A 24,260-nucleotide genomic window follows, 5' to 3' on the forward strand; every position below is an offset into this window, starting at 1 on the left:
AGACAAAAATATGTTCTAAGAACGTTTTTCTAACATTTCCATAACGTTTCGAAAACGTTTCTTCCACAAACGAAGGGAAATTAGGTTTTTGTAACGTTGTTTCGCATTTAAAGCAATGTACACATACTGTAAACTTATTCCAAGAATTTTTTTCTAACTTTAGAGAACGTTCTGAGTACATTCTCTTAGCTGGGGTAGCATAACACACTTTAACATGTTTATCAGCATATCGTGCTTGCTTTCATTTACTGAAGCGTTATATAACAGTACTTTAAAATAAGTACAAGTGCTATAGAAATACATCAAATTGAATTGAATTTTAATACTGGTCAACAGTCAGTATGATATACCTAGTACTGTATACCTAGTGAACATCATGTGCCTATAGTGGTGTTGCCCATGGAACCACATACACGTAAATACAATTAATGCAATAAATGACTAAATAAATAAAATAAATAATACATAAATTAAAACACTATGGGATGAATAATATGGATAACACAATTTATTTCCCACAATGCACTGGACACAGCACATCATACCGTCTTTGTAGTGGGTGAATTTTAGTGCAAGTCACCAAAAAGTGCACACAATAAACTTGAAGCAGATATACCGTCTATTTAAAATGTACAGTCTTCTTACTGCAACCATCAATGCACATGAAGCGTCTTCATACCAGTCTTTGCTATTTCAGAATGGGATGAGCTATTTATTAAGTGTGTCATACTCTTACTCCCCGTGTTAATAGGAAATACGTCAACAGAGGAAAAAGAGCTGCTCTTGTCAAAGCATTTCTTGGGGTCTTTAACATCCCCGAATGCCCGTTTCTCAGTCGGTTTGTGTGAGGTGAGTTACTTAATACATCTGCATTCAAACTGAAGGGCCACTGCTTTGATGTTGTTCTTTTGAGCCGGAGAGGTTCAAAGTGATCCTCCCGATACGAATTCCAGAGCGCTCATTTATTCAACTGCCTGTGTGTTTATGTAAGAATTTGTGCGAGGCTGCGGTTGAATGCAGAACGCTTTCTGAAAGCAAAACTCTCGTATTTGCCATTATGAGTGAGGAGCTCGTATAAAGACCAGAAATAAACCCAACATCTCCTCAAACAAAAGCTCAATGACACACTCTCGTATCAAGACCTGCTGACATCACACTTAGCAAGTGACACACGTGGTAGTTTTAATACTGAGGATTGTAAAGTTTATGATGCATAAATAGGCAGTAAAACAATGTTGCCCGACTTGTATCACATGTAGAGTAATGTAAGCGGCATGCAACATTAATTCGGAACAGATGAATGAACACCAATTTATATCATCGAAGAAAACAAATTATTCGAAAAAGTACTAGGAGGTTATTCAGAAAAAAAGTGCTGCATGATATTGAAGTAATATAAGGTATTGGATGCACTATTGTTTAGGTTTGTAAAAATCCATTTGAAGAATATATATTACAATATTTTGTTTAAAAAAGAAAACAAAAATGTGTCACATTCTTTTACCCATTGCATTGCTGTTAAGCAGAAGAACCCCATGAGCATCTTTAGATTTTTCTAGAGCCATGTAGAACGGATGGACTCCATAACTGTTTAGCTTTTCCTGTAGAGGAATACAAACAGAAAGATGGAGAATCAGAGATGGTGATTCACTAACATTTCAAATGTCATCAGTGTTAAACAGACAATTAAGTGTTAATGAGAGATTTTTATGTGGCTTAAAGGAATGAACCCTGCAAATCCCTTCCCTCTGTTTTAATTAACCTAATTACATCTCTCTCTCTCTCTCTCTCTCTCTCTCTCTCTCTCTCTCTCTCTCTCTCTCCCTCTCTCTCTCTCTCTCTCGCTCTCTCTCCTTGTTCTCTGGGCATTGTGTCATAAAGTGAGTCAGAGAAAAGGTCAATGGCAGTTATGGGATGGATGACTGACAGCCAATCACAGGACGGTTAGTCGGTCACAGTTGAGAGGATGCAAAAACACTTTCTTCAAGATCACTTCGGGGAGCAAACATACTACCAATCGACTCGAAGCCCTCAACTGCATATGTTTAATATTATAATGTCAATTTGAATATATTGTGACTATGTAAATGTAAGTTAAAAGCTATAATATATTATATTTTATACATAGTATATATAGTACACAGCAAAATTGCCAGTGTTAAAAAGGTCAAATGACCTCTCACATATGCACATATGGCTGTTAATTTGACAATTTTTAACACTGGCAATTTTACTGTATACTTAATCTAAAAAAGAAGCATTGAAGGACAGTTCACAATATATTTACAAAGTTATACTAAAAAGCTTAAATAATAAAGTATTATCAATTGCGCGGACGGACACCTGTCATATGGATTCACATTTCCACCGAAAAGATAAACCTCCAAGCACATTTACTCAACACATACAGGCTAAGCACCAAGGTTGATGGGTAATCTGCCCAATTAGCCATAATGAGATGTGCTACACCCCGGCCCTCGATTTAATGCTTACAATTGACCAAATCTTGACCTCAGTGTCTGATAAAAAAGTGATTTTATCAGCGCTGCTGTGATTAGCGCTGTCATTCAGGTCAGTTAAAGAGGTCAAACTGTAAACCAGATCTGAATTCAGATGTATGGATGTGACATGATATATGACACACGAGAGGAGGTAAAATATGAACAAATACGGCTAATAAAACAACAGCGATGCTCACCCCTGGAGGCTGGTCTTTAGCAAACAAGCCGTAGTTGTGAAAGTTGAGGTCATGTCTGTAGGTACCGTGCTCAGTTTCACCAAAACCATAGATGTAGTTTGAGGGGAGGCGTGTGGAAATCTGAAGGAACAAGTCGGAGAATGTGAAGCCCGGCAGGGCTGAGTCCCATCTGGAAAAAGAGAGAGCCAGCAAATGATGAAAACATTGAAGAGGTCATTGACATCGTTGACCTGAATCGAAATCATCAAATTATAAATCAATCGACAAGAGAAAAAACATATTTACTACTTTATGATAAATAACTTTTAGAAAAGTGCACCATCAGCACGACCCAAGAGGTGTATTTGTTCATATCAATTGAAACTCTTTAAAACACAAAGCTCGTTTTTTTTCTTGAATTAATAAAACTGAGACAATAAACTTTTAAATTTCTATCAAATAAAAATTGACATTTTTTATTGTCATATTCACCCTGTTGAAATAAAACAGCATATGTTGGTTAGGTAGGTTTTGAAGCATGGTAGCTGGTTTGTGCTGGTTAAAGATGGTCCTAATCTTAAACTAGCACATGACCATCTTAAGCTAGCACAAACCGGCTGCCATGCTTCGAAACCTACCCAACCAGCATATGCTGTTCTTTTCAACAGGGCGATACATCCCTATTGCATTATGGGTAAAAAAGCACACCTACAAAACCCTGGCTTCCAAACGAATTAAGGTGGTTACTCACATAGTTTCATTTGTGCTTTTTCTGATCACCTGGATGCCAAATGGCTGGTCAAGACTGATTTGGACCCTATAAAGTCTCTTGGCTTCAGTTGTCTCTGGTGTCTTTGGTAGCGTAAGGGGCACCGGTACCTCAAAGCGTTTATTTACCGGATCAAAGATCTAGAAGAGTTGGAAAGTGCCTTAAATTCTTATCAAACATTTCTCCTTTATTCATTCAGATGATGTGAACAAAGGTATACTCACTTTTAATCTATATTCGATCTTAGTCTCTTCCAAATAAGTTTTTGTTTTAATAAATAAACAGAATCCCTACCTTCCATCGCAGGCTGTGGCCGCTCAGGTATGTGATTTCTACTCTGAGTTTGTTGATGTCTTTAGATGAAGATCGTGGGCTGGGAAAATCGTTATTTCGGTCAAGATCTAATGTCCAGCCGCTCGGCGTATCAACCAGGTTGCTAGCCATGTAGCCGTAGGCAGCTGGATAAAAGCACCAGGGTTCTTTGGGAATATCTGAAGGCTGTACGGAGAGATTAAAAACATTTTGAAAAACTGTTTAAAAGACAACGGTCAGTATAGATGTAGATCAAATGATGTCTTTGACCACAACTGAACGCAGTTTCTCAATCTCTCAATCTGACCTTCCAGATGCACCCGCGTTCTTTGCATTTGGCCTCATTGCTGTCCTCCCCCGGATAGCAGTCAAAGCGCCCGGAGTCTTTGACCTCCCAGGTGACGTTGTAGTTCTTCCCGAGATCCAGTTTCAGATTCCTCAGATGCATCACCTAGAACACACATCACAAAGATTTATAGGACCACAGCAGGTGTGTTCACATCACAACCCTACCCACAGTGATGACACCTTAAATGGAGCGTTTAAAGGACGCGGATGACAAACATGACTAACGCTGCTGTGTTTCCCGAAGTCTCTTTGTATTCCGCGGTGGACGCCCCATAACTCAAAGTGTCTGACTTTAATGCGCCGCGCGTGGTTAAAGAGCAAGGTCCGCATGTCCTGCTGTCATTCTGAGACCTTGAGTTCTGTAAGGAAGCGGTACCTTTCATCATAACCTAATGTGAGTGTGTATACGTGTGCGTGCTTGTTGGAGTCCTGACAAATTTGGTCACAGGACTTTAAGCATCCCTGGACGCTCCCATGGAACAACAACAATGTCCATCTTGGTACACAAGCGGATTCTTCTTGTTGAAGACTTATATTTTATGGGTAAGATTTTGTAAGTCTGGAGCAACGTTCATATTATGTCGGTTTTAGATTATAATTTCAGTTTACATGTACTCTGAATGTGAGATTAATTAATTAGGGAAAAAAAGTATATGTCATGTGTAAATGTAGAAAACATTATTACTTGATAAAACAGATATTTTTTCAATTCATAATGATAAAATGATAACCTCTTTGACTGAGTCATAGTGAATCTGGGACTTGTTCAAAACAGTCGAAGTGCTTCCCTCCATCACGAACACCGCAGCGGGTGAGACACTGACTCCCATCACAGTGATGTTCTCAAAATGCAGATTGTTCGGATCTGTGTAGCCGTTGGTTTCCACATGCATTGACAGAATGCCCTAAACCAGCATAAAGATTAAACATCCTTAATGTTGCTAGGGCAGAACGTGTAAATATGAGATGTTACTGATAAATCAATCAAAAGAGATAAAAATGACATTAGGTGGACTTACATTAGCCACAGAAAACTGGTAGTGAATGTATGACTTGGATGAAACAGTATCTAAAAGGAAAACAAGACACAATGTGGTTTTTTTGGCATGCAAACTTACATATTGTTTTTCTGTGATGTTTAGAGGACATTCAAAAGGATTTTCAGTGGAAATTCTGGGTAACGCTTTAGATTACAGCCCGCAATGTACGGCACAATTAAACAGGATTCACATATACAGTAACCACTTGTAATAATAATGTACCTCTACGGTACATATCTGTAGATAAAGGGGAACGATATGTAAATATTGTGGAATAAAGGGGTACGTGTAAGGAAAATAAAAAATATATATTTATGAGGGAAGTGCATGCCATATACAGTTAACATCCAAATCAAGATGCTCTTGAACTGCATGATTAAAGTCTTAAAAGATCAACATTGATTTTGCACATTTTACCAATAAAACTCATCAAAATAACTCAAAGTGACCAACAATCCGAAAATCAATGAAATAAAAATCTATCTTGAGGTTAAAACTCAGTGGAGAGACATTCTGCGTGCTCCCCTCAAACCGAACACGCAATATAGTTACAGTATAAATATTTTCTATTTATTCCCCATACTTTGCATATTGTTCCCCTTTACCTACAAATGTGTAATGTAGAGGAACATTATTGCTACAATTATGTACGCTGTAAATTCGTTTTAGTTATGCAGTACATTGAGGGCCGTAATCTGAAACATTACCAAATTCTGCACACTAAATTTTACTAGAAAAAAAAACTTTTAATAACTGGCAAAGACCCCAAAAAATACCTCTGGATTCTCCGTCATCCCAAAATAGTTCTCCTAATGCTCGGCTGTTCTCATCGAGCGCGATAATCAGTCCCAAGGGATGAAGACGACTGAGGGAACACACACGCACACTTTTATTACATGAATTCACCATTGTCTTGGCAGAAACTAAAGTGCCGGAAGAAGAAGTAAAATCGGGTGGAGTTCTTGATTTAAATATCATGTCTCAGACACCGACCATACAGCACAAATGGATGAGTACTGGTACTAATGTCCCCACAAATATATTAATATAAGTAGATTTGGACCTTGTGAGGAAATGTTTTGGTCCCCATGATGGAAAACAGCTGATTAAATCAAACAGAATAATATTTATTGAAAATTTTAAAAAGCAGAAAGGTTTGTGTGATTAGTTTATATGATGCGCGCGTGTGTGAGTGGGTATGCCAGTACTACGTTAAATCCAAGAACACCACAAAAATATATTTTCAGAGTATATATCAGGTTGTCAAAAACTACACAAAGCAACCATCTTATTTTTTAAGATGTTTTACTACCAATGCATGCATGCATGACCACGATTCATGGTTTTTAGTACCATGATTCTGGAATTGATTGATTACTGTTGGCATTTACATGGAGTATAAAGATATTTTTTACATATGTCCTAAAAGTTAGCAAAGTGATAACAAAAATTCATCATAGTACATATACTGCATAAGACGATATAAGCAGCTGTTGGTAAATGTTAGCAGATCGGCTGCTATTAACTGTCATATGTATCGAGCGAGGATGTCTATCAGTATTTCAGTAGTCACCTGTACGTGGTTGTGACGTCTGGTCGTTGCACAGGCAGAATGGCTCCGCCTCTCAGGTGTAAACCCAGCTTATCAGGGGGCAGGTACATGTCAACATGTGTCTTGCGGTCTGTGATCTTTGTTCCCTAAAATGCAAAACAGTAAAAAAACTACAGCACATTTCTTGTAAAGGAGATACAATGTCTCTCTTGTGCTCTCTCGCTCTCTAGCACGTGCACACACACTTCTCTCTGACAGTGTAAATAGTTCAGTCCAGATAGATCCAATCAGATTCCATGAGTCCGTACTCCGTCAAACAGCATGTGCTGGGATCACTCAATACCTTCTTTGCCAATTACGGTTACTTTAATCGACTAGTTCTGAGATTCACAACACATGGACGCATGGGAAACACTGATCACAGATCAGTTAATCTGGCACTGACAGGACACTAGACGGACCTAAACAAAAACAACCCGAGGAAAATAGGCCAACATTCTCCAGCCTTGGTTTTAATGAAGAATAATAAATTTGACTAAATTCCTGAATGCAATTAATGAGATACACATTATCAGCCTTTAAGGTCTTTACATCATCCCTTACGTGTGTGTTTACAGTGTCCAAAAAACAAATACCGGATGGTCTTACCGTCTCAAAATCGTACCAGGTGGCATCTGGGATATAAGCTCTCACTCTCTCAACACCCTGAAATTTAAAGAAAAGAGGAGAAAATAGGCTTTGTTAAAGATGTAAATGCATATCTGTGCTATCTTTAAACGTTGTAAGAAATCATGACAGACATTATTCGGATGAATTACTAATGAGTGTCATTCATTAAACTAATGGGCAAGCCATCAAGGGCCGTGATTCTAGAGTTGATATTTCAGTAGCTTACAGGGAGGGAGAGACCTTGAGGGAAAAATTGCGCAGAGGAAATAAAAGAAACTAACACGAAGAGAAACATCAAGCAAAAAAAAAAGAGATGATTCGTCTTCTGCATGAGAGAAGAAACTCATACATTTCAGATGTATGTCACTCAAATGCGATATTCGTATCAAGCCATAAAAGCAACCGAGACCAAACAGCTGCGACTTAGTATAGTATTTATACAGCATCTATAATCTAAAATCTGATTGGTTGTGTGAGCTGTTTAATTTTGCATCGTCAGTATTGAGAAACAGCAAGTATAATTTTTGACCAATTTGTTGTTTTTCTCAGAATTCAAAAGCATCTTGACTCCCACAGCAGTGACTTCCAGGGTTTACCGCCTGAACGCTCAGAATTACAAAAAAATGCTAAAAACATAATGTTGAGAAGTTCTGCAAGTCAGCCGTCGGGTGTCATTAACCAACTCCATGTTTACCCACCATGCAACGTGTTTTAACACTCCTGTTTCACCTTACATTCTTTCCAGAAGGTCTAATGATCTTCATAATCTTTCATGTGACTCACGCATGAAGGGTTTACATCACGCAGAGCTTTTCTCGCAGCGTTTCTCTTGGCGTGCATGCATCATCATTCTCCAAACAGACATTTTCTGTGTCCTCGCAGGAAACGCTTTGAACAGCAAGAGCTTTCTCGGTCATATTCTTGATAAAACGCAAGAAGCCACATTAGAGCGTTCAAACGATTCATCACCCATTTTCACATGACCGCAATCTATATTCAGTTCTCATTTCTTCATAATGAGGTCAATGATCTCATTAGAAAGTGCGAAAAAAGAGATGAAAATGAGTGGAAAGAAGAACAAAGTACCATATTTGTCTCATTTGTCCCAGATGAGGTCATCACTATTGGCGTTCAGAAAGCTTCCTGTGGTGTCGACCCCATACGTGTGTGTGTGTGTGTACTCACAGGGTCCAGCACAGGTGTGATGAGCAGGTGGGCTCCCCACAGGAACTGGCGGTCCACTGTCCAGGTTGCATCGTCCGAGAAGAACCTACACAAGAGGAAACATGTCATACACTATAACAAATACGTCGTAGTTCAATTCCAGGATGCTACATACATTTGAAACAACACCCATTCGCCAGCTTCTATGAAAACTCATTTTAATTATTTCCTGAAATTGAGAGAAATTTTCGGCACAAAGAATAATGAAAAGAAAGACCTTCCAAAAGTCCTCCTTAGCAACGGTTTGCACTTGTTTTATACATTAGCAATCGTATGCATCAAGTCCATGAAAACATGACCAATGGCTGTTTGTTGAAACTTAAACATATGCGTGTAACAAAAGCAAACGGTTTCAGACTCACTCGTGCATTACGGGCCGCACCACGGTCCCTCCGTTGACATGAGCGTTGTAGAAGAGCGTGTAGAGGTAAGGCAGGAGGGAGTATCTGATGTTCAGGTAATGTTTGGAGGTTTTCACCAGCAGCGAGTCAGCGCCGTACGATGCAGGATCTTGAGGCTGTTACAGAAACATGGATCACAGAATAACATGAGAGTGTTGAAGTATGAGAAATTGATTTTACTGTGTGGATACTGATAATACGTTCATCCTGGCAAAGACCCATCAGTCGCACAGACAGCCGTGGAATGATTACTCTCCGACTAAAAGGTCAGATCTTATTCATCTAATTTCACCAAGAATATCATTTTCCATTCATCCTCATTTGCCCCTCAAACTCCCGCTCCAGAGGTCTGATTGCTTCTCTCACGCCAATCTCGCAATAATGATTAGGGAAATAAATCTTCTACAAATAGCATTTAAAGAGAGAGGACACGTTTGTAATTCTAAGCACCGCCGTAGGTCCTGAAACACGTAGCGCAGATGTTAGAAAAGGAAGACGTTTTGCGCGTTAATGTTTGTTGTATTTAAAGGGCAGGACGTACTTTGTAATTTTGGGCGTTGTGATTGCGGCTGAAAGGGTAGAAGGCGCCGACTTGCATCCAACGTCTGCACAGTTCTTCAGGAGAGTCGTCGAAGAATCCACAGATATCAGCACCAATCTGCAAAGAAAACAAAACGCTATTAAATTAAATGCAGGGATAAAAACGAGTGAGATCTCGTAATGTCGTAAATATGTCTCATAGGGATTAAATGGAGATCAGGAAGGAAATTAACTCTTATGTCTCCGCCTCAAAGGAAATTACTTCTGTAATCTCTGTTTATCTCCTTTAGCGTTTGAAAAACTCTAAATCTACTGGTCAAAAAAGTGTTTTTATCAAATTCGATCAAGTAAAAATGTAAAAAATCTTTTTTGCCTTTTTATTTATCTGATGATTTTCAAGAGACATTTATAGGCATGTATATGTACAGCATGTACTCTATGGCAGTACGTTTTCATCATAAAGATAAAAACTCATTTCTGCATTTTGACATAATTACGCAATGCAGCGCCACATGATTTCGGATACAGCGATAGACGCACGTGTTTACATTGTCTGTCCTCTGATAAATTCATTGAATGTGACTGTTGAGTCGGTCAGTCAATATTAATTCAATTCAGACTGGAGCACCAGTCCAAAGCTCCCATTCAATATCTCATTGCATTTCATGGAAACTCAATCAAATTTAGAGTTTGAAACCTTCCAATGTCTCTCAGTGGGACGTTGTTTGTTTTTAAGAATGACTACGATCAATGAAAAAGCTATCTTTATTGGATGTATGTTGTAAATGGAGGCGCTTACGTAAGGGATTCCGAACAGGTTAAACTCCAGCATGCCGGGAATGGCCCACTTAATATCATTCCAGTTAGCGGCGTTGTCGCCCAGCCAGTGCCCGGCGTATTTGCCCACACCAGGGAAGGAGGAACGGGTGAAAACCATGGAACGGCTGTTCCCAAACACTTGTCTTGAAGCCCTGGGATCAAAATGATAACATAGAGTTAACAAGAGTGTTGGCACAGCAATACACGGGTAACAACATCAATGAGAAAACTAGAAAAGCACTGTGCCAACATGGAGGGGGCCCAGAAGTCCATAGAGGCGTAAAAAACACAGTCAGGAATTACGTGGGAGTTACGCTGAGAGCGAATCAAAGAAGAGAGAGGGTGCGTAAAAAGAGCTAAACAAATCAGTGAGGTAGAAATTACAAGATGAGTAAAGACTTCCTGCTGAAGGGGAAGGAAGCAAAATACAAGATTGAATGATGCTGCTCGAGCCCTCTTGACCCCCTTTGAAGAAGATATCGTGCCATACGACAACGCTGGCCGTACATGAGTCACGTCTCAAGCAGCTTGACTCACCACCGCTGTGAGTTTGACTCAGAATTGTCATTCTGTCCTGCTTCACATTCATCAAATTCACTGTCATAGCGACATTAGTGCAAATTCAAAACTTTTATCATTAACTTCTCCCTTCAAGAGGAGCACAGTAACTTCTGTTACTCTTCAGAAGAAATAAAAAGCTTGATGTGCCTACGTATTGAAACTACCACACTAAATTACGACAGAGGCTAGCCAATCATAATACAGAATTTGAACATACAGAAAGTTACAGTAGAAAAGACAAGAGCGCTTACTGTTCTGTGGCCAGGACCATGGAGTATCCGTAGAGACTGTGGACATCATAGTGGTTGCCCCATTTTTGTTTTGCATCCATACACAAGGTCTTACTGTACAGGACTTCATCAAGAATACCTTTAAAATTAGGGAGAAAACAAAAAAAAATGCTAAGTACACTATTACGAGCAAATACGAGCTGAAGAAATGTTGTCGTCAATGTGTTTAGGACTCACGTGGGGTGTACGGAGGGTAGTTAAGGTTGTTATCGGCGCAGCCTTTGTTCGATCCCTTCACAAAACTGGAAATCTCGTTCATGTCCTTGAAAATAAAAGAGGAAGGAGTTTAGCTCTTCCGAAAGCAAGAAGCAAACTGTATTGAGATAAGAAGACAACATCCTTGAGTAAAGCAGGGAAAGTTCAAGCATTGTAGTGTGTGGCTTTATTTTCCCTAAATGGAATTGATTGGATTGTGGAGCACCACTTGGGCTTGACTGCACTGTGAGTTTGCAGTGGATTGTGGGGGATTTATTCTGGCGGAGCACAAAAGTCTGAAGAAGTTTTTTGACCAGAATGTGGATGCTAAAGGACAACTTTTGAGAACAGAGATATGTTGCTGTTTCAAAGTCAAAAAAATATATTATTATTTGAATAAGCTAGTACAAACTTTTTCTTGGAATAACATGAATCAATAAAACCAAGTCAATTTTATCAATGCACATGTAATGTTGACATAAAATCTACATTTTATTCATCAGATTGAATCTAAACCTAGAAATGATCCTCTTTATCTTGATTTATAGGTAGCCATACAGTGACCTATAAGGTATTGATGTGGGAAGACTCCCAATTTTTCACATGACCTTTTATGACCTTTTGTTCATGTTAATGATTAGGTTCAATATTGGGTCACGTGCAGATTACTTACAATCCAAAGAGCATCATGCTTGACCTCCTTGTGGAACTGCGCTATTTCATTAACCCACCAATCAATGCAGGCCTGGTTAGTGTAGTCGGGAAACACGGTTTCACCTGGCCACACCTGAGAGAATACAGTAGAAAGATTGAGAGAAGTCAAATATACAGAATGAGAATGAACGATCTCTCTGTCATCTACAGTACATTTATTTTCCGGAGCTTTCACAAAATGTCCTTTTTTATCCTGTGGATTCTGAGCATCTGCTTAGGCTATAGCATTCACGCCTTTAAAAACTAATTTTCTCAAATGATTTTATGTTATGTAAATATGTTAGTTTCATATTTGTAAAATTTTCACTCTCGATAATATATAAATAACGAATAATAGTTTACATCTGAAAATAATTACTTTTGCTTTTGGGGTACGATGTGACCACAAAACTACCACATCTGTTTTTGTATTAAAGCTCCTGGCATTTCCACTATTTTCTCTTTGGTTCTCTTTAAGCTGAGCTCTGAGTCGCACGTAAGCATGATATTAAACTAACGCAAAATCAATGCAAACATTGACCTGAAATCAAACCATAAAAAAGCAATTAGCATCAGGCTATGTCTAATCGGCTATATAATGATTAGTCACATTATTGCCATGTGATTGTGTGTCGTATTGCCCTGCGGAGTCAAATAACTCAAGGTTACAGATGGAAACATAATGGCAAAGATCGATCACATGGCCAGTTAGAAAGCTCATGACAAACTTCGTGTCAACTTATTCGATGAGCCTTATCTTTCTTGATCGACGTGATTATATCTAGTCTTCACACTCATCACATTCAATGCAAGTTTTGTAGTACACTGTAAATAATGTGTAGCTGACCTACATTTTGAACTACAATCGTATTGATCAGTTTAAAAATGAATATAGGAATACAATTTCTGCACAACTTTTATGCGTCTTTGCATTTTAAACAGGCTGGTTGGGTAACTTTGTCATTTCTGAGGTTTGTTAAAATTCAAAAGACAATGGACCAATATTAACACAATTTTTTTTCTCAAAAAGCCAACATTATGCCATGATATTGTGAGAAGAATTCCATTATTATGTAACAGCTGGAAGAACTCTTGGAAGAACTTACCTCACCCACCAGGGGTGTTTCACCATCTGCTTCAGTGACCCAAACTCTAGCTTCATTCCCCCTGAGGAGTGTTTCATACGGCCCATTCACCCTTGGACTTGTGGCCACAGCAGGATCCTATGACAAAGAATTCGATTCACTTGATACAAACAGTGTAACCAAGAGGTCAAATGTTTGGGAACTTTCCCAACGTCATATAAAAAATCTCAGCATAACTGTTTTACCAGTATGATGATGTACTTTTGTCCCTTCTCATGCATGTAGTCGGCAAATTGAGGAAGCTCTTTAAACTTCACCATATCATAGGTAAAGATCTTTTTGTCTTCCATGTAGTCAATATCGGTATACTGGACATCCTGGAACACAAAACAGATTCACAAATGTAAAACCCACCATCTGGTTTAACAGTTAGAGATCTTGGTTTTCATTCAGGTGTCCTTTGTTTGACTCCTTGTCTCTAACAGCCTTATTTTAATCTCATTCCATTTATCCTGTAACAGTAATCACCTGAAATGTTGATCTTGTCTAAACATACTTTAAAATCAGCATCCTCTGCTCTGAAAGTGGTTAAGTCCTATTTAGCATGCTAGCATCGTAGATGCTCCGTTGTCTGTTCTGATTTTTTCTGGAAGGCTTGACTTCCATCAGCCATCAGCAGATGGTGAGATTCTCCTGCCAGTAATTTGCTAATGCTAATCAGATGGAGATGCAATATCCTGACATGCTAATGCCCTTTTTGTTCAAATTACATCAAATGTCGAGCTCCGATGCCTCTTTTTGCAATTAAAGCCCCACCATAAGGCGCTAATCTTTTCAAACTGCGTATATAGGTGAATGTGATATAGTTGGTGTCATTCTTCCTGAAATAATCTTTGTTCTGTACGTTCGATGTATCAGGTGTAACCATGTTTTATAGAACAAAGAAAGGAAGCTCTTTTAGTTCCTGGCACTTACATATGGCAGGCCGACCTGTCGGTTTCTCTCCACGGTTCTTTTCAACTCGTCCAGGCTTCCATAGTCCCAGCGAGAGAGCTGGAAGCCTAGGGACCAGTATGGAGGGATGAAGGGTCTGCCAATCAGCTGGAGACAGATGAAATACTGTTAGAAACACTGAACATCACAGAAGTCCCTCAGGCAAACTTAAAGGGCTTCATTTAGACAATTTAACTCCAGAAACGAACTACTTAACACATGTTCAAATGAATGAACTGTTGGTTGTGGAAGATTATGTTGTAGAAAATATGTTCATAATCACTTTGATGTACAGGGATTCAATTTTAAGATGATCAGAAACATTATTCTGCTTATTACAAAGTCACTTCAAAATAAATAAACAGTGAAATGTTGCATGAAATATTTATCAGGTTTAAATATCTTATTGACAACAGAGTAACGCAAAACAGGAAACCAGCATTAGAATCGGTTGACACGTACAACCGTCAATTATAATTATCATACAACAATTGAGTATAAATTCCAAACAAATAAAATAATTTAAAATATTGAAAGCCATTCTTGGGCAAGAATTCCAATCTATAAAATGTGAATGATTGTAAAATTCTAATTCAACAATTTATTTCAGACGTATAATTTCCAAATTCTTAAATTCTTTTATCTTGCTATCACAGAAAGATTAATGACACATCACTAAGAGAAGGTTAAAACTATGAAATGTATCGCAGCAAGACAATATTTACAAAATAAGTTTCATGCATGCCAAAGTCACACGATCACGGCTTACTGACACTATTGCTTGGATCAGATTTAGGGTGTGTTCATATATGCCATGTTTGGTTAGATTAAAACGAACCCTGGTGAAGTGCGGTTTATTTGTGTAAGTGCGAACGCTCCCACACAAACCCTGGTACGCACGAAACAAGTGGACTGAGTCCGCTGAAAAGATGGGTCTCGGTCCACTTTCATACGAACTCTGGCACGGTTCGATTGAAATAAGAAACACGGACCAAAGGCATCGAACCGAACGAAAACAATATACGACCTGAAAATCAAGTGATCTGGTAATGTAAAAGGAGTGTTTATTTGATTAATGTTATTATTACATTACTACATTCATATTTTATTTTTTGGTTCAGACCAAAAGAACAGACTAGAACTAGAAATATCAACGCACCCTTAATAATCTCACTTAAAATAATTTCACTTACAATATTTTTTCACATGAGTAAATATCAGACAGTGTTCCAGAATGTAGTAAAAGTGAAGTTTATTAGTCAATGTTATAGCAGAAGAATTCTGAACACGGTCAAATCAAACTGGCTTCTCAAAATCAGAAGTCTCTAAATCTCTGTAAATTCACAGAGAGGTCAGTGATGTATATTTCTAGGGTCATGAAAGTTTACTGAGTATTTAACACTCTTTGGTTAAACTGAATGTCATTGTATTAGATTTTAAAAGATCAAAGCAAAGGGCATCAGCTAACAGAAGTTGCTCAAGCTTTAACTCTGAACCAACTTTTCTCGTACGAGACTAAATTGCCTTCGCTTTTTTCTACCCGGTGTCAATATGATGTTTAGAGGATGTATGAAGTCAGTGTGGTTTATCACATTAGCTATGGACCAGTGACACGTTAAGGGTTAGTTTTCCAGACAGGTGTTAACTTAAGCCAGGAATAAGCCTTTTAAGTAGTTTAACAAACACGCCTCAAAAAACAACATTATTGTGTGGAAACAATGGCATTTTAAGCTACGTCAGCGCAAGTTGATTTTAGTAAAGACGGCACTAACATTTATTTTAGTCTAGGACTTTTCTTAAAACCTGTCCGGGAAACCGCCCCAATAGATTTTAAAGTGTGTCTCAAGTGTCCAAAGACCTTTGGGGTCGTTGTATGCACTTAACTCTTTTCTACACCAAAAGGCAGTATATGCATAAATATGTTTTTTATCTGTGGTAAAAGTAAAAGGATCTCTAGGGAAAAACACCACAGCACATGTCGGAACATGTGCGCCTGCCAGGACAAATCTCCAACATGAAACGGCCATTTTCAGCACGCAAGCATCTCTAACGTTTCTATTTATATCGGGAAGCAACTCTCACCTTAGTGAACTCGTCCACGACTGCCTCTGGTGTGTCTCCAACAAGGATGTAAAAGTCCAAAACCCCTCCGATGGTGCGGAAAGTCACGGCTGGAGCGGGCTGCAGCGTTACCTCTGTCACACACATGGACAGACAGGCATGCAGTAAACAACATAAATTGCTTTAATTCCCTAACCTTTAACAAAAGCAGCCTTAAACACACACACACGCACGGCATCACAAATCATATTATAAAAGATTATGACTTCAGCCAACGGCAAGTCTCATGTTTGTGACCAGCAATGCGCAAAGATGCCATCAAACGAGTGACTGGTGGTTGGTTTTTTACCCATAGCATTGCTGTTCATGAGGAAAACGCCTAAGGATTTTCCACTCTCATCTTCCAAACATGTGAAGTAGGGGAAGTGGCCGTAGAGGTTGTGTGTGCCCTGAGAAAAGAAACGGGAGGAAACATTTCAACCGCTTAATGAGACACTTTCAGACATGTATTACAAAAAGACAACACAAACATGAACTTTGACCAAGCGTACATAGAAAGTGAGCTTGCGGATGCTGAGATGGTGAAAATATTAAAGACTTTGCGCTGTGCTTACAGTAAATGTTCTACAGCGTTGCGAAATTCAAAGACCACATAGACAATCTTTTATTTTCTTTTCACATTTTTTTAAACTGGGACTAAAATGAAGGTCTAAAGGGATAGTTGTCTCATCATTTACTCACTGTCGTGTCATTTCAAAGCTGTATGACTTTCTTTCTGCAGAAAACTAAAAAAGATATTTAAAAAAATGAACAATGGCGTTACCATTAAGGAACATAAAACCAATGCAAGTCAATGCGTAACGCCATTGCTTGGTTACCAAAGTTCTTCCAAATATCTTCTTTTGTGTCACGTGGAAGAAAGTAAGTCATAAAGGTTTAAATGAACCCTTCCCCTCAAAAATGGTGGTCAGCGATGTCCTGAAACTGAAAGGATTTAGAAAATAAAGGAAATGGCTCAAAACAAGAAGTATTTAACATGCACTATGATTCTAGGTTAACAAACAAATGTGACATATTTGTGATGCACCACTGAAGTGCCGGTTGAAGAGCAGGTTTTGCAAACATTTTCCACTCAATTTTCATTGTTATTCTGAAAGTATAATTTGTTATGAAAGGTTTTATATTAAATAATGTAATGTAAAAGCATTTTCACTAGTGGTTTCAGACTTTGGGGCTCCTTTGCGTAGACTGTACTTACACCGTTGGGAAAAGCATCTCTTGTGAAGAGAGGCCAGGTTCTCCAATTTGTGTCATGTCGGAAGTTCTGATGCACGTGCTCTCCAAGCCCATAAATATTGTGGGATGGGAGTTTAGCGGAGAGCTGAAGATACTGATCAGCAAAAACCAGCGGCCCAATGGATGTGTCGAACCTGACAGACAAAGATCATTGCACAAGTCATTGCAAATACGGTAAGTTTTATGTTACCCAAACTATTTCTAGTACCCCAACTTTGGATTCACTCCTTGGATGGCAGAATATCATGTGGAAAGAACTAAGGACAAATTTTCTAAGAAAGCACACATACACAAACTCAAGATCATTGGCCATCCCTTAATCTAAAGAAAACAACCATGTTCTCAATACCTTAAGTTATATTACATCTATATCTAAAGCTTAAGATTATAAAAGCATTGCAGATAAGATGAATGAACTTGTTATGTTGTTTTCCACAAACATGTTCCTCCTTAACTGTTCATGTGTTTGATTTGTAAAATCATTGTTAGGTTTTTAAGTCATAAATGCCAAGAGTCCAGCCAACAGATAAAACTTTACTGAATCATGCTGAAAGCAATACACGGAGAACGATGATGGTCTTATCGTTAAAGGTAAAAGTATCATGTTAGGTAATCATCTCAAATGAGTAGCAAATTGCTTTTGTTAAATGTGAAACTTAAAAAATCTAATAATGGAGCAGGGAAAAGCAATTTTTAAGTTTATTGAATTGGCAGTACTGGTTAATGCAAACTAAATGTATCAAACTATAACAAATCTAGATGTTTCAAATGTTGTATTAACTATCTGGTGCCCTCACTGAAGCAAAGTATTTTTTGCAAAGATAGTAATGTATTTACTGTAACTTCTTTCGAGGTCAACGTCTTCGTGTGAAAAAGATTAAAACAACCAAAGACTCTCACGAGAAAGGCACTCACACGACTTTTCTGGGAGATGTCCTCCAAACCCTTAGCCCAAAAGGCTTCTGGATTAACTCCAGTTCATAATTCAGGGGTCTGGTGGGAGGGCCGGAGGGGGGTTTCACGTGTTCATGAGGAACCTCGAACCTGCTTTGCTTTGCGTCAGTGATCTGATAAACAAGGAGAAGGTTGCACAGAATTAGTTTACACTGATGTGCACGTGGTCATGATGGCGTGGCGATTCGTGTTAGTCTGCGTGAGTGTAAATGGACCTTAAATCGAAGGCGATTTTCTGTCTGCATTTCAGCCTGGAAGGTCAGCTCTTCAATATCAGCTCCAAATAGGGACGGGGCGTTCATTCGTTTCAGTCTTGCCTCAATATCTAAAGCAAAATAAACACATTCTTCAATGAGGTCTTCTTATATTGTTTAATCTTTGTGCTGCATGCTCAGTTGCACACTTTCCAAAAAATGGAAACAAGATTTGTAGTTTCAAGAGAAATCATGAAGGGTTTTGGTTTGTGTTGTAATCCGGTTCTTTCTGATCGTTTTATGGTTTTTAATGGTTAGGTCACCATAAATGAATTCCAGGTACAATCTCTCCAAATGTGGCCTTGATCTAAGGCACAATGGTGATTGCTTATGGATACATCTGCCAAAAAAAACCTCATTAAAACTGGCTCATTGCACTTTTATATTAGCTCACACCACCTCTGATCAGAAGTGCCTCACTCTACAATGTTTTATGTAATCTAGTGTTTTATTACAGCAAGAAAACTGAACTCACGTGTGCTATCCGGCTTGTTCTCACTGACCACAGTGTAGCCGTGGTTTTTAGAGAAGAAACACCACGGGATGTTGGCATCATCCAGAGGACTCCAACAGCATCCTCTCGCCAAACATTTTTGCTGTAGATGTAAGAGGTCTGAGCGATGCAATCTGGGAGATTGTATAAAATGTCGGTTGTGAATGTTTTGTTTACCTGGGAAGCACCTGCGTCTGGGAAACAGTCCACTCTCTCTGACTGAGGAATATTGGGGCACTCCGGAACGATCGGGTCTGGATTCGAGCCTGATTCTGGACAAAGAAAATATACATTGTGATACAGTATTTTGTAAGAGATGATGATGATTGGTCACTTTACATCGTGCAAAAAGAAACAATATTAAAAACTCTTTTAGAAAGTTTAACATATTGAGCTTTGGCCATCATTTTTTGTTTTGCTTGTATTAAACTCTTATAAAATGCTGGGCTGTTTTAACCTATGGTTGGGCGTCAACATATTGAAAATGACCATAATATCGTAAATATAATTCATTACCTGTTTAATCATTTGCCTTTAGAGTCACAATATTTGCACTCTCTATCTAATCTTTATGAGTGATTTGTTTGCCAAAAAGGAGAGAAAACAAATTAAAGATGAATTTGGATGAGAGTATTATTTGTTTATTAAAACGTTTAAAAACAATCATGATACCATCGTTATGTTAATTATTTTGGTGTGCCTGACAATAGGTCAAATAAGGACATTTTCGTAGGGTTGGGTTTGTCTGCATTTGACCCAACCATGGGTTAAACCAATCCAGTGTTAAATGTGTTTTTAATTGTGGTGACTCCAATTTATGATGGTTCTTTAACCAATTTAAACTTTTACTATTTAAAACCATGGTTTATTTTACTAAGGTAAATTCAAGTACATTGCATCATTTTGCTGTTGTCACCATCTTCACTTAAAATTACTGTAACATTTCTCTTGTAGCTTCTTGCTTGAATATATAAACCAGCAAAAACATACAAGGTCAGGATTTATGAAAATAACCTCTATGTTTTGCATAAGCACTTTATTGCATATTACACTTAATCATTGACCAGTTTATTCTACCGTGTATAAAACCATGTATTTATATAATGCAAACATTGTATCATGATATCTTTATGGATAGACTTACAACAGTAAGATTAAAATAATGATTTTATAAGAAAGCTTTCATGTACATATTTGACTTACCACATGTACCGGTGCGTAAAGTAACCATTTTTTATGCTTTAAACAAAGACGGCACAACAGAGGCAAGAGTAACAGACTGCAGCCTGAAATAATCTGTCATATGCAATATATTCCCAAAATCGACTTCTCGTTTTGTACCTCGATCTCCATCAGTACCCTGTGCTCCTAAAACAAGGTCGTCTAAAACCACAGAGACATTCCCCCCACCCAGACCGGTTGTCCCGGAATCAATTTGCTGCTTTTAAATATAAACCACTTGACCGACGTCAAGGCAGTAAATTGAAATTGAGAGTGGCAGCTGTCATAATAACCCCGTCTGAGCATGCTTGAGTTGTTAGTCCCCATGTGAGTCGTTCACTTCCTCTGCTTTTGGATTTCTCACTGCTGGGTGTCCTTGATAACTATCAGCGCGGACGTATTCTTTCTGCTTTAGTGGAACATCAAAGACTCACATTTCTCGCCGTCCTTGACCAGGCAGGCTCTGTGTTTTTATCTTTAATAAACTACTGCTCGGGAGCTGTAGTCCCACAGGACAGTATATCTGCCCTAGGTCCACAACAAACACTTTTTTTGAAGTAATAATTTGTCTCTTATATCCAACCAAGACCTTAGATTGAGGTTATTCCTGCAATGCAGTATGTCCTCGCATGACAACGGACGATATTTATTAAAGGTGGCAAATTAGCGCTAGAGCGCAATTTTAAAAAAGTGAAAATTTCAGCAGGTGATTCGCCAACGACTAACAACGGCGCATTTACAAAAAACGCAGACGCAATATTTAATTCCCATAATGAACAATTCAATCTACCAAGAGCAGTGCAAATTTGCGCAGTGTTTAAGACGTGCATTTAATGATGACGCAAATAATGACGAGCGCAAACCTTGGTAAATCACTTTGCGTGATTCATTTTATTGCTCTCCTCCCATAAAGTTTGCGTCTGATTAGGAAACTCCTACGAATTAAGTTGTTTCGCAAAAACAGCCAACCATGACAACACCTTTTTGGTGCAAATTTTCACTTCGTGTCTATAGTAAATACCAACAGTAGTTTACGATATAGATTGAATTTTTTTTCGCTACAAATTTCACCACTTTAATTTTTGACATTTTGACACTTTATACGATTTTAACCGTTTATTAATTCATCCATTTAGTTCGATTATATTAGGCATCTTGCTAAAGTTGTGTTAGATAGTAATAAAGTTAAATCTTTTCAATCTTTCTAAAAGACTTTGAATTTCGTTTTTTCACGGCATAACGAAAATAACCAAGAAGTCAACATGTAGTCAAACTCTGCTTGCTTATCCAAATATGTTTTTCTCTCTGCAGACTTAAAATGTGCATATGTGTGTTTCGTGAGTTTTTCATTGTTCAATATCAGGTTTGATATCAGCATTTCTTTACCCACCTTCCTTGATGACTGCTGGCTCCCCAAGGGCAAGAAAAATGACCAGCGCCACGGCGACCGCCAGCACCAATGCAAACAACACCATCAGGGTGACCTCCAACCCAGAAAAGCGCCGCTTTCCCATCTGATCAACACACATATAGAGACTGTGTAAACAACAAGAGGTGTTCCAAAATTCTTCTTCCTCCATGTGTTTGACATACAGTGTTAATGTCCTTGCATGAGTCTGGACCACGACATGAATAAATCCTATAAATTATTGTTTGTTTTTGTTTTTGTATGTATATGAGGAGGAGTGTCAAAGCCCCCAAAACTCACTATTATATGCAGTTGTTGAGTGGATCCAAACCACATGCTAATGTGTAAAAGATTTGACACTTTTATATTCAATTGTTTCAACATCTTTAAGCTAACATGCATGAAAAATCCATCAATAACAATGTCGAACCAGACAGAACATGAGATTACACAGTCAAAATCACATTAAATGTGAGTGTTATTGTTCAATGTTTATCCTCTTCATGGTTTCTTTTATCAGAATTGTCACAGTTTTTATCAGTAACAATCTGTTTCCTTTTTTTCCTGCTAGATATCAGTGTATGGAGAATATTGTCCACACTTCATATCATCTTCAATTCACAAAGGTGCTTCAGGATGCCATACAAGAGCCATCTTTCTGTTTCACAAAAGCTTCTTTGTAGTGTAAAAAGATTTTTTATATTATAAAAAAAGGAAATTACTCTGTGAAGAACCAAAATGAGCCTTTTTGTTAATTCTTAAACTCTTTGGCCCTTGAAAACCTAACATCTAAGTGTGTGATTATACCTCCAGGAATGACACCAAACTTAAAAGCGACGTTATCAAATAATGAATGTGATTATACATCTACTATGAGTTTACAGTATGCAGTTGCTAAAATAAATATATTTACATTTTCTTAATCAGTATTTTTGCTTCGAATTGAGAAAAACAAAACCGTCCAAACATTTAAAACAAGATTAATTTACTCGAGGAAGAAAAACAGCATAAGATATGAAGACTTTCAGAGATTATACAGTATTTTAAATGAGGTTTATCTTCTTACCCTACTGGCAATGTGTTTTCCTCTAGTGTCGAGCATAAATCTTACAAAATGATTAGGTCGGGGAAACATACATTCTCTGTTTAAAACTTGATATCATACACAATTTGGTTCATAAAGAAAATGTATTTTGCACTAAAGATGCTCAGAAGTTTTACTGGGTAAAAGGGCCAAAAATACTGTGTAGGTTCACATGTTTTTGCATTACATTGAATTGCAATAGAAAGGCTGAAACTGAAATGCTCCAGTGAAGATACACTGATGTACTAGTCATGAACAAACTCTTAATTCACACAATTTTACGGTCATCTCTCAGAATAAACATAAGGCTCTAATGTAAATCTAAATGTAAATGTTTTTGGAGTAAAGCAGGTGATGATTTCTCTTACCTTCAGACGCTGTTGTTTGGTTGACTTTTTATGTGAAGTCACAGCACACTACAGGAGAACAGATGGCTCTTCAGTCTTATGTTGTAAAGGAAAGAATAAAAACACTCAGTAGGTGTGTCTGTATTTTACAGTTTTACGACAATGGGATCTACCAAAGGTTGGGGTTATGCAAGGGTACCGCTCAACACAACGTTCTCTGTATCCCCAACACGAATCATTCACAGACAATAACTCTACCAGATGTTATTTTTCTTGTAGTGCGGCTTGTGTAAGTCATGACTAAGCATTTCTTCTGAACCTTCTGAAATAACTGTAATGGAGACATGGATACAGCGTTATAATGAAAAGTTTGAATACATAATGGGAAAGGTAATATTTCTAATCTAAGCATGCTTGTGACATTAACTTCTTCATTCATGAATATGATATAATAATTACTAAAACTCATTATAAACTAAAATTATAGTGTTGGGGCCTTATATGGGCAAAGCTTTTAACATATGGCGCAACTGTGTCTCCGGTGACACGAGTCCGAATCCTGGCTCAAGGTCATCTGCCGGTCCTGCTCCTCTCTCTCCACCCTTTGCTTTCCTGCAGAGTCTTTACTGTCGTAACAAAATAAAGGGATTAAAACCCCTTAAATATACATAAAAAGATACAATTATACTAAAATTCTCATTCATTAACATTAGTTAATGGTAACCGATAAAACAGAATAAAGTGTTACCAAAAATCCACATTTTAAAATCCCAGCCATTAAACGAACATCATTGCAGGTCCAGAATGTCTTACTCGTACATCTGTTTTGAATTAAAACTATTTTGCAAGATATTTTCTGCTTCGAAAATATTGCCTGCACTCTTTATAAACCCTTCAAAGCAGCAATCAGCAAAGAAGGGTTTTATGAGACGTTCAGATTTAAGCCTGAAACGTGGGATTTTCTTTTAGTGCCG

General features: G+C 38.0%; 1 protein-coding gene across 1 annotated transcript in view; it reads right to left on the reverse strand.

The window, feature by feature from the left end:
- Positions 1-23,420, reverse strand: part of si (sucrase-isomaltase) — a 37,212-nt gene extending 13,792 nt beyond the window's left edge. Inside the window, exons 1-29 of the mRNA XM_079465720.1 lie at positions 23,308-23,420; positions 21,838-21,961; positions 19,404-19,498; positions 19,209-19,329; positions 18,695-18,804; positions 18,441-18,592; positions 17,488-17,659; positions 16,579-16,678; positions 16,251-16,363; positions 14,151-14,276; positions 13,421-13,552; positions 13,197-13,313; positions 12,071-12,184; positions 11,380-11,464; positions 11,164-11,281; positions 10,332-10,503; positions 9,534-9,650; positions 8,954-9,108; positions 8,553-8,637; positions 7,347-7,403; positions 6,720-6,844; positions 5,923-6,011; positions 5,126-5,175; positions 4,838-5,011; positions 4,066-4,209; positions 3,741-3,944; positions 3,429-3,586; positions 2,699-2,867; positions 1,505-1,601 (exon numbers count right to left, since the gene is read on the reverse strand). Of these exons, the coding sequence (XP_079321846.1) occupies positions 1,505-1,601; positions 2,699-2,867; positions 3,429-3,586; positions 3,741-3,944; positions 4,066-4,209; positions 4,838-5,011; positions 5,126-5,175; positions 5,923-6,011; positions 6,720-6,844; positions 7,347-7,403; positions 8,553-8,637; positions 8,954-9,108; positions 9,534-9,650; positions 10,332-10,503; positions 11,164-11,281; positions 11,380-11,464; positions 12,071-12,184; positions 13,197-13,313; positions 13,421-13,552; positions 14,151-14,276; positions 16,251-16,363; positions 16,579-16,678; positions 17,488-17,659; positions 18,441-18,592; positions 18,695-18,804; positions 19,209-19,329; positions 19,404-19,498; positions 21,838-21,961 (3,475 nt within the window). The 5' untranslated portion in view covers positions 23,308-23,420. The remainder of the gene's footprint in view (positions 1-1,504; positions 1,602-2,698; positions 2,868-3,428; positions 3,587-3,740; positions 3,945-4,065; positions 4,210-4,837; positions 5,012-5,125; positions 5,176-5,922; positions 6,012-6,719; positions 6,845-7,346; positions 7,404-8,552; positions 8,638-8,953; positions 9,109-9,533; positions 9,651-10,331; positions 10,504-11,163; positions 11,282-11,379; positions 11,465-12,070; positions 12,185-13,196; positions 13,314-13,420; positions 13,553-14,150; positions 14,277-16,250; positions 16,364-16,578; positions 16,679-17,487; positions 17,660-18,440; positions 18,593-18,694; positions 18,805-19,208; positions 19,330-19,403; positions 19,499-21,837; positions 21,962-23,307) is intronic.
- Positions 23,421-24,260: the final 840 nt, after the last annotated feature.

The sequence above is a fragment of the Barbatula barbatula genome, assembly GCF_947034865.1.
Source record: "Barbatula barbatula genome assembly, chromosome: 10".
NCBI classification, from domain to species: domain Eukaryota; kingdom Metazoa; phylum Chordata; class Actinopteri; order Cypriniformes; family Nemacheilidae; genus Barbatula; species Barbatula barbatula.